At 42.7% G+C, this 15,467-nt stretch overlaps 2 protein-coding genes across 3 annotated transcripts in view; one reads left to right on the forward strand and one right to left on the reverse strand.

Annotated features, from left to right (window-relative positions):
* Window positions 1-4,051: 4,051 nt before the first annotated feature.
* On the forward strand, window positions 4,052-6,878 carry LOC147250779 (SH2 domain-containing protein 1A-like). Its single transcript, XM_086222539.1, has 3 exons — window positions 4,052-4,472; window positions 4,847-4,910; window positions 6,279-6,878. Exons 1-3 carry the CDS (start codon window positions 4,333-4,335, stop codon window positions 6,411-6,413), a joined length of 339 nt encoding a protein of 112 aa, XP_086078665.1. The 5' UTR covers window positions 4,052-4,332; the 3' UTR covers window positions 6,414-6,878.
* An 800-nt stretch (window positions 6,879-7,678) lies between these two features.
* tenm1 (teneurin transmembrane protein 1) overlaps window positions 7,679-15,467 on the reverse strand; it is a 202,405-nt gene continuing 194,616 nt past the window's right edge. The window contains exons 34-38 of one of the 2 annotated variants that reach the window (XM_086223045.1): window positions 13,784-13,995; window positions 13,335-13,636; window positions 11,557-12,263; window positions 10,685-10,827; window positions 7,679-9,380 (exon numbers count right to left, since the gene is read on the reverse strand). In XM_086223045.1, coding sequence (XP_086079171.1) covers window positions 8,625-9,380; window positions 10,685-10,827; window positions 11,557-12,263; window positions 13,335-13,636; window positions 13,784-13,995 — 2,120 coding nt within the window. In that variant the 3' untranslated portion in view covers window positions 7,679-8,624. Of the gene's footprint in view, window positions 9,381-10,684; window positions 10,828-11,556; window positions 12,264-13,334; window positions 13,637-13,783; window positions 13,996-15,467 lie in introns of those variants that run through there. The other variant, XM_086223046.1, reaches the window with a different exon arrangement.

Below are 15,467 nucleotides of genomic sequence, written 5' to 3' on the forward strand. Positions count from 1 at the left end.
ATAAACAGGAGTAAGCAGCAATCTCCTGTTGTAAGGTATATAAACCCAACTGTTAGTGCTCCACAGTGAGTCTTTCCTCTGTAGCCTCCCTTGTGTGTTGCATTGTAAAATGGTACTTCTTGTACAAGAAAATAAATTCAACTCAAACTTTGATTCTTCGGAGTCCCTATCATATAAAGGTAATTGAGAAGAAATTCTTGTGACAATAGCTGGCCTAAAAAATGCTGACATTTTGGAGCATTTTCAGCAAGGAAGAGTAGGGCTTGGACTAACAGCTTCCCACCTGGCTTGGAGACAGGCTACAGCACCAGAGTGGAGAAAGATGGTAGTGGAGGAAGTGCACCGCCAGGAGGAGGCTGCAAGGTGGGCCAAGGCAGTCTCCCTTGGCAAACAGGGACAGTGGACATGATGGGACAGTGTGGAGAAGAGGAACATCAGCTTGAGCGATAAGTGGGCCATGGAGGCGAAGCAGTTGAGCTTTAAGATCAGAGCTACGTACGATGTCCTGCTAACCTTCACCAGTGGCTTGGTGAAGATCCATCATGCTCCTTATGTTCCATGCCAGCCTCCCTCAGGCACATACTGACAGGGTGTAAATCCAGCCTTACCCAAGGACATTATTCATGGCGTCACAACCAGGTCCTGAAGGTCCTCGCATCCATCCTGGAGGACAAACAAACTGCCACTAACTGCCTACCACCACCAGCATCCATCCCAAAACGAACAACTACAGTACCTTTGTCCTTGAAGGTACCAAAGTGACCAGCAGCAGCCCATGACTGGAAGCTCCTGGCTGACATTGACCGACAGCTTGTATTTCCTCCAGAGATTGCTACCACCACCCTAAGGCCTGACTTGGTGCTCTGGTCACCCTCTCTGAAATGAGCCTTCATCATCGAGCTCACTATACCCTGGGAGGATGAGGCTCAGGAAACACCTACGCTATCCTGAACTAGCTGCTAAAACACAACATCGTGGTTGGAGCACTGAGGTCCACCCAGTGGAGGTGAGTTGTAGAGGCTTTGTGGTGACATCTACCAACAGACTGCTTCATGACCTGGGGATGAGAGGCCAGAGTCAGTGCCAAGCCATCAAAACTGCATTGGAGGTGACAGAACAGAGCAGCCAGTGGCTCTGGATTAAGAGGAAAGACCCCTCCAGGGCCACAAAGTAGCAGGACTGAAGATGCACTCAGTTTAGGTCTGACTCAGGAAAGGTGATGCCCCTGCCATGCATAGTCCTGTGAATAATTAGGCACTTGACGCAAGCATGGGTTTGATCAGCCTGTAGCTGGCCAGCGTTGGCGAGGTTGTATAGTGTCAACGGTCAAAACACCCTATGAACCTTAGGAACACTACTGTAGTGTGTCCCAAATTACAACTAAACCACAGACAGACAACATCATAACACTTGTGTTTGTTAAACTAAATTACAGAATTTTATTAAGACTGAAACTAACATGATTATGTTTTTAGTATAACTTTATAGCCAATATATGAAAAGTAGCTACATCAATACAATTAGAATGATAATATTCAGGTTCTTCACTCATTCGTTTAAAAAAAAAAAAACTAGCTTTAAAAAAAATCATAACATTTAAGATAAACACAAATTGATGTGCTCAGACTTTTTAAATTTAATTTACCAAGATGCATTAAAGAGTAATTTATTCAGCTCCAGTGTGATGACCGAGCTTTTTTTTTTTTTTCCTCATATGAAGTGAGACTTCCTGCCATCATCTACATGAATTTCAAAGCTGGTAGTGCTGTGAATTTACTTTTGAATAGTTTAAAATGTATTTCATGTTTACACTGGAAATATGAGAAAAAGGTTTCTGACCTATTCTAATAATATTTCTTTTAAAATGGCATTTAAGAAAGTGTAGAATGAAGATGATGCTATTTCTAAATTATCAGTAGTTTATTTAAACATTTTGTATCATGAATTTGTAAAATGTATGTAGAACAAGACTTACACAGAGTTTTCATACACCTATGTGACCTGTGGCCTGAAAAGGCACATACACGTGTTTTGTTGAGACACCCAGTAATCATCCTTTGGGCATTTTTCATGAGCGTGACTTGGCACACTGGTGTTTCATTAATGTGGCAGAACCATTCAAGCAAAAGGAAGAGACGTCTGTGGAAAGGCTGCCAATAATACAAGTTGCCTGCGCTCAATCTTTCTGCTTCTCAAGCGTTCTACCCATTATGACCACTGGATGGTGCTAAAGGGCTTCGGCTGTATCAGTTTGGATGACACTGGCTGCTTACCCAGACACAGCCCCAAAGCCCCACTGCTCATGATCTCTCCAAGCTGAGGGACGGATGGCCCTGACACAGACTGACAACTCATGGAGGGGACAGTTCTGAATGTATAGAAGTAGAACTGCTCGACCCAGTGAGCCAACAGCTCAAACTATACAGTCCAATCACATATTTCACTGTGCACAGGGGCTTTTGCAGGAACATTTCATCATCTGAAGGACACCATGTCTTTATGGTGTGAACGCAAACCTGCAAAACTTCTACTACTTCTTTCCTGTGTGACAGATGAGCTTGAAATACCAGATGCTTTGTCATCTGCTTGATGAAATGTACACACTACATCCCTGCAGAAACAGTCAACATTTGAATCACTAGATCTTTAAATTGACACAACAGAACTTTTCAACTGACAGGACAGATTGCATGTTGGGTTTGCTGTAGCGGTACGGTATGTTTTACATGTACACAGCTTCATTAATGGATTCTGCTCTCTTCTATGGAGCAGGTGTGAAGCATCCTTGAAGAGTGAACAATGTAATTAAGGAGAGAATGTGGGCTGGAGAATAAAGGCAGCTGGTGAAAACATGGTCTTTGCTGCCTTAAGTTACCTTCAGTTAATGACATGACATGTCAAAACAATACTTCCTCAATTTACATTAACAATAATGTGGCAGGAAGTATTGCAAACTGACACAGGGAAGTGGTTTCTAACTGACTACAAATAATGACACAGAGAAAACTAGATGCAAAATTAAAAATATGTCAAGAAAACTAAAGGAGCAAAAAAATAAAATAAAATTCCAGGGTGGAAACCATTACAATTCCAAGACTTCTAACCTAAAAATCAACAGTCCAAACAAGACTGTGACATAGCCAATTACTTGGCAAAACAAACAAGAACACTTTAGTATAATTTTTGTTTGTATATCTCAATCAAAAGTTTAAGTATAAGCATAGGCTAAATGAAGTTAGAATTTTCTATAAAACCACAAATAATCACATACAATAGTTTTGTGTATGTCCCTGATTGGTACGTCAACAGTAGTTTCAAAGAAGTGTAATTATAACACATTTCGATAAACTTCTTTTTTAATGGTTGATTTTTACTTGTAGCAGAAATTTTATTGTAGAATAAATTCACCTTATAAAGTGTTTTAAATTTTCAAGTACTTACAAATAGGTGCCTTTATCCCACGATGTATTTCCCTGTCCTGCATCACTTCTTTGTGACTCCAGAATGCATAAAGAGCCAGCCTAGTATGTTCAGCTTTATACGAAAGGCTGAGAAGACCAAACCTGTCCAACAGTTTGCTCAGTAATTCACCATTAGCTTCAAGCTAAATACTTATGTCTGGCTCTTTCTATGTTCTGGGGTGACAGAGAAGTGACGGAGGAAGGAAAACACCTTAGTGAGCTCTACACTAATTTGTGAGTTTTTGAAAGGCAAAATACCCTTTCACTCACTGAAGGAAATATCTCTTTCAATGCAAGTTAAGAAAATAGTTTTTAAACTTCTGAATAACCTCCATTGCTGAATTTCTACACTATACATTTAATGTAAACAAAGTGAGGCCTCTTGATAATAAAGCTGGAAACACACAGACGCACACAGACACACAAATTATATAAGCATGATTCCTCTGTTGAAAGGGAGATATTGCATTTTTTTTACAAATTTCTCTGTCGTGTGCTTGCTTTTTTTGGGACATATTCAGAATCTTTGAAGTTACTTCCTGTCATATCGGCTACTTCCTGAGGTATACAGAAACCAACATTTTGTTGAGGGTGTTGAGAGATAGAGGAAGGCTCAGAGTCAAATCATAGTGATAGAGCACCAAGAGAGCTGCAATCATTTGGATAAAAAACACAAAAAACCCCCATAAAGCTTTATTTATTTATTAACACAGGTAAGCTGGCTTACCTGTGTTTCTGTCTGTCTAGTGTGTTCACAGTGAAGACCAAAAGACTTGCCTGCAGTAAAAAACTGAAGGTGAAGAAGGGAGATTTGGCACTTGGGAACAGAACTTAAGTCTCATCTGGAAAGGAGACAAGCTTCTGGTTGTGTATGATGGAAACCCTGACTGTCTACCATGGACCTATTGGCAAGGAGGAAGGTGAGCGGCGTCTGGCCCAGGACGGCCGCAATGGGTGCTACCTTGTCCGAAACAGTGACTCCCTGCCTGGCGTCTACTGCCTGTGTGTGCTGTGAGTAGAAACAAAGACTATCCACTATTTTGCTTTCCTATTTGCTATTACAGAGAGTGATAACATAAACACTAATTATATTTTCTCTTTATTGATCTCCTCACATTTAATAAAAACTAGACACCATGGAATAAACCAACCACCTGATTCTTAAGTTAAAGCCAGATGTATTTGTATTCACTGTGAATTATGAGCTGTTATTAAGTGTGAGCATCCCACAGGACCAGTGATTGTTCTAAATGCTATTATATTCAACTGAGAAATGAACCCCGGATCAAAAGTGTATATATATATATATATATGTGTGTGTGTGTGTGTGTGTGTGTGTGTGTGTGTGTGTGTGCGTGTGTGTGTGTGTGTGCGCACGCACACAGGTGCAATGGATATGTCTACACATATAGACTCTACAAGGATGATGTTGGCTCATGGTCTGCCGAGGTAAGACATTTTACATTTCTTTAAGAAACAGTTGCACGTGCCTTACATTGATGTTTATTAGCTTGAGAGCTTGTTCTAGCATCATTCAGCTGCCTGCGAATTTGAAGCAAACATGTTTTTTTGAGAAGTGACAGCACTGAGAAATGTGTGCTCTTTTTCCTCCCCCTATCACTGTATGAAATACCCCCTTTTCAAATTTCAGACACCATAGCTTCGGCACACACTCCCGAGATGGGAAATGCAGAATTGTGTTTGACAGCATTTCTTATGGGGAATATAATTGGGCACTGATAGGCTGCAAACACCCGGGGATGTGAACATATAGAGACGTCAGAATGCCGTGTCTTTGTCTGACAACTGAGCTGGATGCTGTTGTAACTACATTTTACCCTCCGTCATTTTTAGTGACAGCATCAGGCAAACACATGAGGATGAGGCTCGAATTACATGAATTTCACTTGGAGCTCAATAACACTTTACATTATTCTTGTGCTATATCAATCACTTTAATGAAATATTGTATGGGATAAAGGTAGCACTAGAGGCCAGGTGGGGAACAGACACCATCAAAGTGATTTGCTGTGGAAAGCACTCACTACGTTGGATTGAATTATACGAGAATGCATTTAAAGAAAAAGATTTTCACAATTCCTCACAGTGTGACTGATAGCATCAAAACAAATATTGCCTCACCTGACACTGTCGAAGCACTTGCACAGGTTTATAGTAGTGAAATATTAAATTAGTAAGCTATGGTCCATTTCAACCAGAAATTGACTATTTAAGTTAAATTTCATGCATGCAACCAAAGCTGACTTTCCGAACCTTATTGAAACCACATATCATTTAGTTTACTTGTTGCAAGTAAAGCTCTTGAGGTAATTGGAAAGATGCTACAAAATAAAATAAATGCATATATTTTTTTTTTTCTTCGGGGATCAAAATACCATTTAAAGTGAATTATTCACAAGGGGCAAGTTCAAGTATTGTAATAAAAAATGTCCTCATCAAATATTTAATTACACTCGCTGGCATGTTGATGAGCAATAAAACTAGGACCGAACATCAACACATTTGATTCGAATAAAGTAAGAACAAAAGATGATGATAGCTTCCAACTAAGAACGTACATTAACCTCACGTGTTCTAATCTTGTTTATTCTTAAGCCAATTTAACACATCAAGCATGATGACTGTAGCACTATTTTTTTTTCCAAAGTCGGATTAGGATTCCTTGTTCAATTCCTTTGCGAGATTGCAAGTGTGTGTTTTGTGAATTGATCTATCAGTGTCCATTGTCTGTTCTTTTCCCCATGTGGACACTGAGACGAATCTCTGAATCGTCCTCCACGTTCTCTTTTTTTCCAGACCACCCCTGGTGTGCGGAAACAATACTTCCGGCACATTAAGAACTTGATAAAAGCATTCCAGCAGCCTGAACAAGGAATTGCCATTCCTCTGCTTTACCCCGTCACAGCTCAGAGACGAGCACAGACACATTGAAGTGACCTGTCACCAAAAAACACCAGCAAGCAAGGACAGGAACACAGGGGCAAGAATGTGCAGCAAGGGTTAGAGACCCACACTCAGCTCAGCTAATTCTGAAAAGAATACTCTTGTATTTGTGTGCAAACTAAATGTCATATTTTTGTTTTGCCTCTGTAAATGAATCATCTCTTTGTTTGTCATTTTTGGCTTTCACTGAAACGCAGATCCTTGCAGCATCTCCTCGTTTCGTGCCTCGTAACTTTCAAGCAGGTTTGATGTAAAATATTCATCTGCTGAAACATTAATATACATTACTGCACACACACACTGTGACAACAAATGTTTTTCTGGTGAAATTCAGTTATGTGAAGAAAATAAATGATATTGGTTGAAATCAACTCTTTAAATGAGGTCACGCTCACACACCCACATGCATGCACATATACACAGCCTTACACACCCACGCCTCTCTCTTCTCTTTCCCTGATATATAATGTGGAACAAAAATTCAATTTGACATATTGAAGTGCTGATTTCCATGGAGAGAGTGTTGACTGCTAGCGGGGGGGGGGGGGGGGGAGGGGGGGCTGTCATTTTCACAAGATTGACGTTACTCAGAAAGAAGAAAAAAGTGAGAGGCAGAGGAAGAGAGAGAGCCTCCATTCAGCTCAGACAATTCTTCAGTGTGGTGGTCTCCTAGCAACCAGACTCTACATCTTTTCGAGATGAGGCTGGACAGTATCAAGCAGAGCATATGGCTTCGAAGGGGAGGTGCCGCTCTGCAAAGTGCTAGTCAGGAACGTATATCACCTGCTCACAGTCAGAACATATGCACCGTGCGGCTCTGTCATCCGCAGCCCAAGAGACAAACACAAACAATTAATGGTGGGCAGATGGTGGAGTGATGGTGGGAGGGAGGCAAGTGGGAGATAGGCAGACGGACGGGGAGGTGGATTAGTGAAAGCTAGATTTTAAAAAAGAATAAGAAAAAAACTTTACTTTCTTAACTTTTTGGGGGGGAGGGGGGCTTGGAAGTGGTTCACATGTAGTCTGATTGGCATTTCCTAATGAGAGGAGACAAGCTGTAGAGAATGGCACAGCCAACTCCAGGTCCTGCCCCTTCTGCACTCACCACCCACTCGCTGAGCCTCAGCTGTCACATTTCTCTTTCCCTTCCTCTGTGCTTCTTTCTTTCCCCTCTCCTCCTTCTACTTCTTCTCTTGTGACAGACACAGGTTTCTCATGCATAACTCAGTTTGAGCCATAATGATGGGTGATAATGGCAGCACAGATTTGAGAGTTACAAACTCCCAGGAACGAGAACAAAGAGCACACAACAAATGTGCGGAGGGAAGAAAAAGGGAGCAAAGATGAGACAAGGCGAGCGAGACAACACAGAGAGACATGATAAGTAACAACGCCTATAAAATCCCACCAAGCAATCTGGTAATTCACACATAATAACTTTAATCAGCATTGTAACCCAATAAAGTCAGATCTTTCAGCGAGAATATTTACTATAGCCATGTATAATTCTTTGCAAAAATGTAACTGTTTTTCTATTGATTAACAATACTGACACTTACTTATGAACAACAGAATTTCCAGTTGAGCACTTTTTTCAGTGTGAAAGCACTGGCTATGTACATTCTTGATTTTAGTATACACACTCATACAAACTACTGTTGGAGCACACCAGAGGCAGAAACTGTGAAATTTCCTTCTCTAAAGGGGAGTGTCAGAGTCGACAAGGCCTCTCTTACACAATATGTAAACGATAGTATATCCGAGGTAAACCATGAAGTCACTGGCAACCAGAGAGCTCTTGATTTGAGTCATGATTATTCACTGGCAAAGTCTTCATCACTACAGTTCAGTGAATTTCAGTCTGAAGTGTTGATGAGTGTGGAAACAGCAAATGACGGTTAGTCGAGGAGTCAGTCGGTCAGTCAATGTCGAGATAGTAGGGATACAAAAAGCAAAGCCACAGCCAAACCACACTGCTTGTGCCACTGTTAGAAATTGGAGAAACTGGACGATAATAATAAAATACCATCATTCTGTCACAATTAAAGGCATTTGGAAATCTTTTTCCCTCAATCCCTCTTCTTGTTCTTCTTTGTCGTCTTCTTTTTTTAATACAGTATAGAAACAGTAGAACAAATCCGAGTAGAGTAGAAACAGGCAGTCTTTGGTGGGGTGGGGGGCTGCTTGTGTGTGTGTCTGTTACCTGCCCCCCACCTCGCTCAATGTCATGAAGTGGATGTTGGAGGGGCAGTCGGACAGCTCCGGTTGCTGCTCGACAGGCAGGGAGTAGTAGCCATCATAACCCTGAATGCGTCCACCAGAAAGCAGCTGCTGCTTCTCCGACTCGCTCCACGCTCTGCTCCCCGCATCACCTAAATCCACCTTCTTCCTCTCCTTCTCCCATGCTGCCTCTACAGCTCTCTTCCTCGCCTCCTCCCTCACCCTTGCTCTCTCCTCCTCCTCACTACCCCCATAACGCACGCACAAGCAAAGTGGCCCCTGCTGCAGAGTGATATCAGCAAATCGTCGAGTCCTGCCATTGACTGTGGCGCTCATCTGTGACACGCTCACATTGACACCACTTTCCAAGACTCGCCCGCCAACTCCTAACCCAAGGGCCAGGTCTTCCTCGATGGGGCGGGACTGGAGAAAGTGGTGGGTGTCGCAGCCGTGCACAGTAAAGCTCAGGCCATTCAGGTGGACAGCGCCGTTCAAAATGGCTGCCACACGGCGGCTGTCCTCACTGGCCACACCGATGACTTCTGCACCAACTTGCCCGTGGGAGATTGCAAAGCGGATGCTGGGGCCCAGAAGAGAAGGTCGGGATCCGAAAGGTGGAGGGCGCATTGGTCGGTGGCAGGTGGAACCAACAGGCTGTGAGACCAGAGGTAATCGCTCCAGAGAAATGAAGCTTCGCAGCTGTCTTCGCAGCTCGCACTGGATCCCCAGGACCATCTACACAAAAGTTTAATATTAAAATATGACATTAGCAATACGATTTTGTGATCATGTGTATTCTGTTATACTGGAACACGAGAGAGGCAGCATGGGGAGTGCAGTACTAATTACTGTTACCGCCTACATCTGTTCTTTCCATCCTAACACTTGTCACAGTGTCTGCTGGGAAAATGAGGGTTGTTATCATACAATATATTCAAAAGCGTACCAATACAGGGTATAAAACCAAACACTTCCCTGAGAATTCCTTCGAGCTGTGAGGAGCTGCAGTCATGTGATCGTTGAATTTAGACTGCCCCTTTTACAAACATTTAGCCGCGTTTAGTGGATTACAGTTGCTTTAGACTTGGAGTCAGCAATTCTGGACAACAATGGTCAGACTAAACTTAAAAGCTTAGGAACACATCTGTCAATTTAAAGTCATTGACAAGCATTGCCATAGCAACAACACTAAAGATGAATGTAGACAAGGAATCATGGCAAGGCAGGCAGACATGGAGGCTAAAAGCCACAGTCATTAGCATCTGTTGCCTCTCTCTTTAAGGGATGCTTCATGCAAAAAAAGTATTTTGCCTTCCAATACTCACACATCCACGTCTATTACAGCCCCATTTTCCAAAATATGTACATATTTTCCTAGTTTCATGAAAAAACCCACTTTCCAGGAGAAATGTATAACTTTAGATTTAATACTGTTTACGAATTCTATCCAATAATATATTGAATGTTAATATCATTGTGAAGGAATCTGAGCAGTGTTTGACAGCAAAACTTTCCAAGTCATCCTAGCATTTATTGAGCCCACCTCCAGGAAGAAGAACACAATTAATGCATGTGTACAACCAACTCTTTGTCTCCACACAATATTTTTTATTTCACAGACTCTAAAATTGTTTCATTGCATACTCCGATCAAATGAATGTATTTGCTGAGATGTTACTGTGCAATATCTCTTGTGAAGGCAGGGGATTAGGGGGTTACAGTTTTTAGACTGTTGCGGTGTCCACACTCCTAATATTACACTGCTCCACCAGAACTTGTGCAGGATCAGGGGGGTTATGTTTAATGAAAAGATGTTGGTTAGTCCTGACTATTACATTTGATTTGATCATTTCTTTATACACCTCAAAGTTCAGTTTGAGTCACCTGAAATACTGGAATGTTCTATAGGAAGAGGAAACAGGGATGAGGTATAGGGATTTAATTCATTCTTATACAAATAGAGCATCTTTGTTTTGGCTGGTAGATCGATGGAAGAAAACCAGAGAGCTACTGCGGTTGATATGGGGTACAAAGCTCACCTTGCTGGAGTCCCAGTCCTGGGTCTTGGTTTGGGTCTTCATCAGTTCATATGTTTGTTCCATACTGCCCATCTCTGGCTTTGGGAATCCTGGGACAACGTTATGAAGCTGGAAGCCAAATAGCTGCAGCCAGCGTCCAATGTCTGAACACACACACACACACACACACACACACACACACACACACACACACACACACACACACACACACACACACGCACGCACGCACGCACGCAAAAGTTAGAAAATGTGTATACCGTCTGTGAAGCAAACAAAAAGTCACAAGGCCAATGAAACAACTTGTACAGGAAATCACAAAATATATGAGCATGACATGCGCCAGAGATGCTTCGTCTGTGTTTCCCTGACAAACAGATTCCTCCTGTAATAAACAATCCTGCTGCAGGAAAACGTGACAGACCAAATGAATGTTCCATTAAACAGAAGGACATACGCCTCCAACAACATCCTATATTCATCCTCCCACTCGCCTATTTCATTTCTTTCTCTTGCTCGACTTTCTGTTTTGTCTCCCTGGGGAAACAGTGCATTCTTAACAGACAAAAGGGACAAAACATAGCAGCTGATGTTAAAAAACAAGATGATCAGAGGCGTGGCTGTCCTTTCTGGGTCTAAAACATTCAGTCTGTCACATCCTCACACAGATCACCTGTGGTGGGCTGTGTGGCCTGCTCATATGCTCTCTGGCAGGTGTTTCCTGTGTAATGTTAGATGTTTCCTAGTGTGGTAGCAAGAGAGGGAGGGGGTTGATGTGGCTGAGTCTATGTGAGGGCTGGGAAGTGTCAACTCTTGTGTGTGTGCGTTAGTCACATCAAGGGGAATATGTGTCCGTGTGCATGCGTGAAGCTCACCTGTGGTAAATTGTGTCACCTCCTCCACTCTCCCCACAGGGCAGTTATTTTTGAAGGCATACAAGTTGAACGGTTTTGGCTCTTTGCTCAACTCTCCCCAAAGGTCGTGATTGGGTGAAGTCCATCGGCCGGCTAGCGTGTCATAGTCCCGCCTGCCCAAGTGTACCAGGCGTGTAAGAGGATCGTACAAGCCTCCATGGAAGCCAATGACAAGCTGGAAGTCAGGGTTTGTGTCCTGGTAGACCTCTCCATAAGGGGTGTAGAGAATCTCCTTGACCAGTCGCCCCTTGCTTGAGAAAACTGCCCTTGGGGTCCCCACACTGTCACAGGCCACGTAATACTCCTCGCCACTACTCAGCTCCATGGCGATGAGATGGCCCTGAAGGTCGTAGTACAGCGACGTGATCAGATTGCTGCTGTGGTTGTACAAGTGGCTGACCCTGGTGGGGTATGACAGATCAGCATAAAAGAACTGCAGCTGCTCTTGCTGGCTGGTCTTGGTTGCTACACGGCGCCCCAGCCCATCATATCGGTACCACACAGTGCGCTCGGTCACTCTGTTGAACACCCGCGTAAGCAGGCCGTTAGAGTTGTACTCAAACAGGTCATTTGCTCGCTGCCGGAGGAAACCGTCATCATCTATGCTGTACTGTAGCTCACCAAGGTGTGTGATGCGGTCTCTCTGGTCATAACGCAGAGGAGTCAACCTGCAGGTCAATCCAACAGACACATCAAACTTCTATGATTAAGTATATCTGCAAGTCCTGAGGCCTGTGTGTGCAAGCATTTATTACCACCTGAAAATTCTGAACTGGGAACATTTGAGAGAGCTTTAGAGATGAAGCGCTGCTTGCTATGATACAGAATCTCAATGGAAGTAAAAAAAATGTCTGAATGTTGAGTGCTACCTCCGTTCTGGATTAAAAGACAAACTAGGTTCATAAGATACTGTATGCAGGGAAACATCTTAGCTAGTACAATCTTCTGGTTCAAGAGCTCCATCATTATTTTCGCCCACCATTCCTACATTTAAGAAATGATAGTTGGTCTTGTGGTATTCTTCCTAACCCTAACCCACTGTGATGACAAGAAACAAACACGAAGGAAGATTAAAAAAAACAAAACAATAAAAAAATTAGACCCTCATGTCTTGTAACACTGCAAACTGCAAACAACTGAAATGACATACTGGATGGGAGAAAGGCTTTGGTGGACACACGGCATGACTATAAACTTTATAGTCATGCTACCATCTCTGGAAGGCTACACAGAGGTATGCTCATATGTGTAATATGCTCTAATGTGTATATGCTAAAATGTGTAACATTCATTTGCAAATGTTATAGCTGATTCAAAGCTGTTCACCATTTTTCAGTCTAAGAAGTTATCATGCAAATATTTGCTAATAAGCACTCAACAAAAGTGACATCATTGCAATTCATTCTGAAGGGAACATAATCTAACTTTTGCTAATGAAAATTCGATGAAGAAATTAGGAACTTGCTAATTTGGTGTTGCAGTATGTTACTCGATAAATGGCTGGTTGGTAAATGGATCACCAAAGCCATCCCAGAGAATTACATAATTTCCCTGGGGGATGAATAAAGTAATCTATCTATCTCTCTATCTAGATCTAATCTATCTAATATAAGTACATTAATGTCAAGAGTTAGCCAAGTATGTGAGATCTGGTAGGAATGCTTTGTGGTGAAGCAATTCTATTCTGAGAAAAAAGTATATCTTATCTCAAACATGCAAGCCGATAGTGAGCGACTTACCTAGCACTGGTACCATGGCTGAGCAGGTTGATGTTGCCGTTTAGATCATAGCTATAGCGCCACTGAGGCCGTTCATTGACTGATGCACTTTGCAATTGGCTGTCTGCATCATATTCATAGGTGTACCGTGTCACATTGCTATCCACGCCCACCCGGATGTCACAGGTGGTTGTGCGCCCTGCGGAGTCGTACTGGATTGTCATCCAGTAGGCAATGGACTTGAGGATCTCATACTGGACCTCCACCACCTGGCCATAGGAGTTAAATACCTTGGTGTGCTTCATGAGATGGGTGGTGATCACCTAGAAAGCCAAAGACAACAAGTTTAGCCATGGCTGCATGTGAATATATGGTTGATGCTTGGTTATCCTTAAGTTAAAAGTTTATTCATGTGTAATGTATAACTTTAGAGGTTACAGTGATGGATAATCAAAATCAATCTGGTCTACCTGGTTAAGGTCGTAGAAGATGACACTGAATTTGCCAAACTGCTCCACCCGACCCGATACATCAACATAACGATATAAATCGATGGGCAGGGGTGTTTCGTTAATGACTGCCTGCATACTCGTCACTCTGAAGTTATTGTAGCTGTAGTCAAACTTGGCGTTGACCAAACCTTCTTCACTGAACCGGAAGATCTGCCGACTTGTCAGGGGCCCTAAACATAGGAATTTACATATATCAGACATGATATGCACACACACAGCCTTCCCAGCGGTCCATTGTGCTGCCCCTATGTAAACCTGGCTAATTAATGCAAATCAAGGTCTAATCCAATATCATGAACAAAGACACAGTCAGTGCGATTCATTCAATCCTAACTATGCCCACACCTCTACGGCACTTCCACTGGTGACCTTTAATATGGAGAGATAATGAAATCTAAAGACAATAGCCATGATGGGCCAATGTGCTCCTTAATGTCAGAACATCAACTTTAACAACACCATTCATCTCCTCTGCTGCTAGCTACTAGTGCTCATCCTCCATTTGGAAAAAAGCCTCCTAATGAAACACCATTATGGTGCTATTTCAGACGACTCTGATTGCAGTTAAAATGACTAAGTGTCGGCTTTGCAGACTGCAGAGCGCTGGATCAGCATTAAATCCTCTATTTTTATTTTCTGGCCAATGTTGATTCTACACCTGCACAAATGGGAAAATGGCAGAATAACTGAAAGTGAGGTTCAGACTTTTCCACAGCCCTAGGGAACTCGCAGTCTGTTCATCTGGCGTCTCTAGCTGTCACTTCCCCAAGCTGTCATCTTTCCTCTCTGTTTCGGTCCATTTTCTCCCTTGCCTATCTCTCTATATCCCTGTCTTTCCCTTTTTTTGGGTCCCAACTCTTCCTTGTCTCCTCTCAAGTGACAATTACCACTATCTCTCCTCTCTCCGAGACTCCGTTTGTTCTCCTGAAATGAGATCAGTTAAAGGAAGGTGAGATTCTATTCACAGTGAGGGCAAAACGATAAAAACACACACACACACACACACACACACACACACACACACACACAGGCATACAGCTGTGCTCTGCAGATTAGTGACACCTGATCATAGTGAGCCAATCACATCTGAAGTGAAGCAGTAGCATAGATGAGAGAGAACTGGATGGACTTGGTGTAACAGCATTGAAAATGGCAGCATTCCAATATACAGTATTTGCTACTGCAGCTTAAATCTGTATTTAAACACAAAAGTGTATTTGTACGCTTAAAAGTACTCATAAAGTGTGGTCTTGAGCTGACAGAGGAATTTTCCACCTTCCGTCACTTCTTTATGAGTGTAGAATGTAGAACGAGCCAGCCATGTATATTTAGCTCTAAGCTAATGGCATTTGTTGCTAACAGCTACGGGAGCAGCAAAACTACCCAGAGAAATCACTGTAAATCCATCCATCCATCCATCCATTTTCTTCCGCTTATTCCTGTTAAGGGTCTGGAGCCTATCACAGCGGCTACGGGCGAGAGGCGGGGTTCACCCTGGACAGGTCACCAGTCCATCGCAAGGCCAACATATAGAGACAGACAACCATTCACACTCACAGTCACACCTACGGTCAATTTAGAGTATCAATCAGCCTCGTCCCCTCTTGATGTCTTTGGACTGTGGGAGGAAGCTGGAGTACCA

This window comes from Aulostomus chinensis, chromosome 13, assembly GCF_037954235.1.
Source record: "Aulostomus chinensis isolate RoL2024-O1b breed Wild chromosome 13, RoL_Achi_v1.0, whole genome shotgun sequence".
In the NCBI taxonomy this organism is placed as follows: domain Eukaryota; kingdom Metazoa; phylum Chordata; class Actinopteri; order Syngnathiformes; family Aulostomidae; genus Aulostomus; species Aulostomus chinensis.

Excerpts from the sequence above, each read along its gene's own strand:
- LOC147250779 (XM_086222539.1), top strand. The coding sequence starts at position 4,333 with ATGATGGAAACCCTGACTGTCTACCATGGACCTATTGGCAAGGAGGAA. Across the intron at positions 4,473-4,846 it reads GTCTACTGCCTGTGTGTGCT|GTGCAATGGATATGTCTACA; the intron begins GTGAGTAGAAAC and ends GCACGCACACAG. Across the intron at positions 4,911-6,278 it reads TTGGCTCATGGTCTGCCGAG|ACCACCCCTGGTGTGCGGAA; the intron begins GTAAGACATTTT and ends CTTTTTTTCCAG.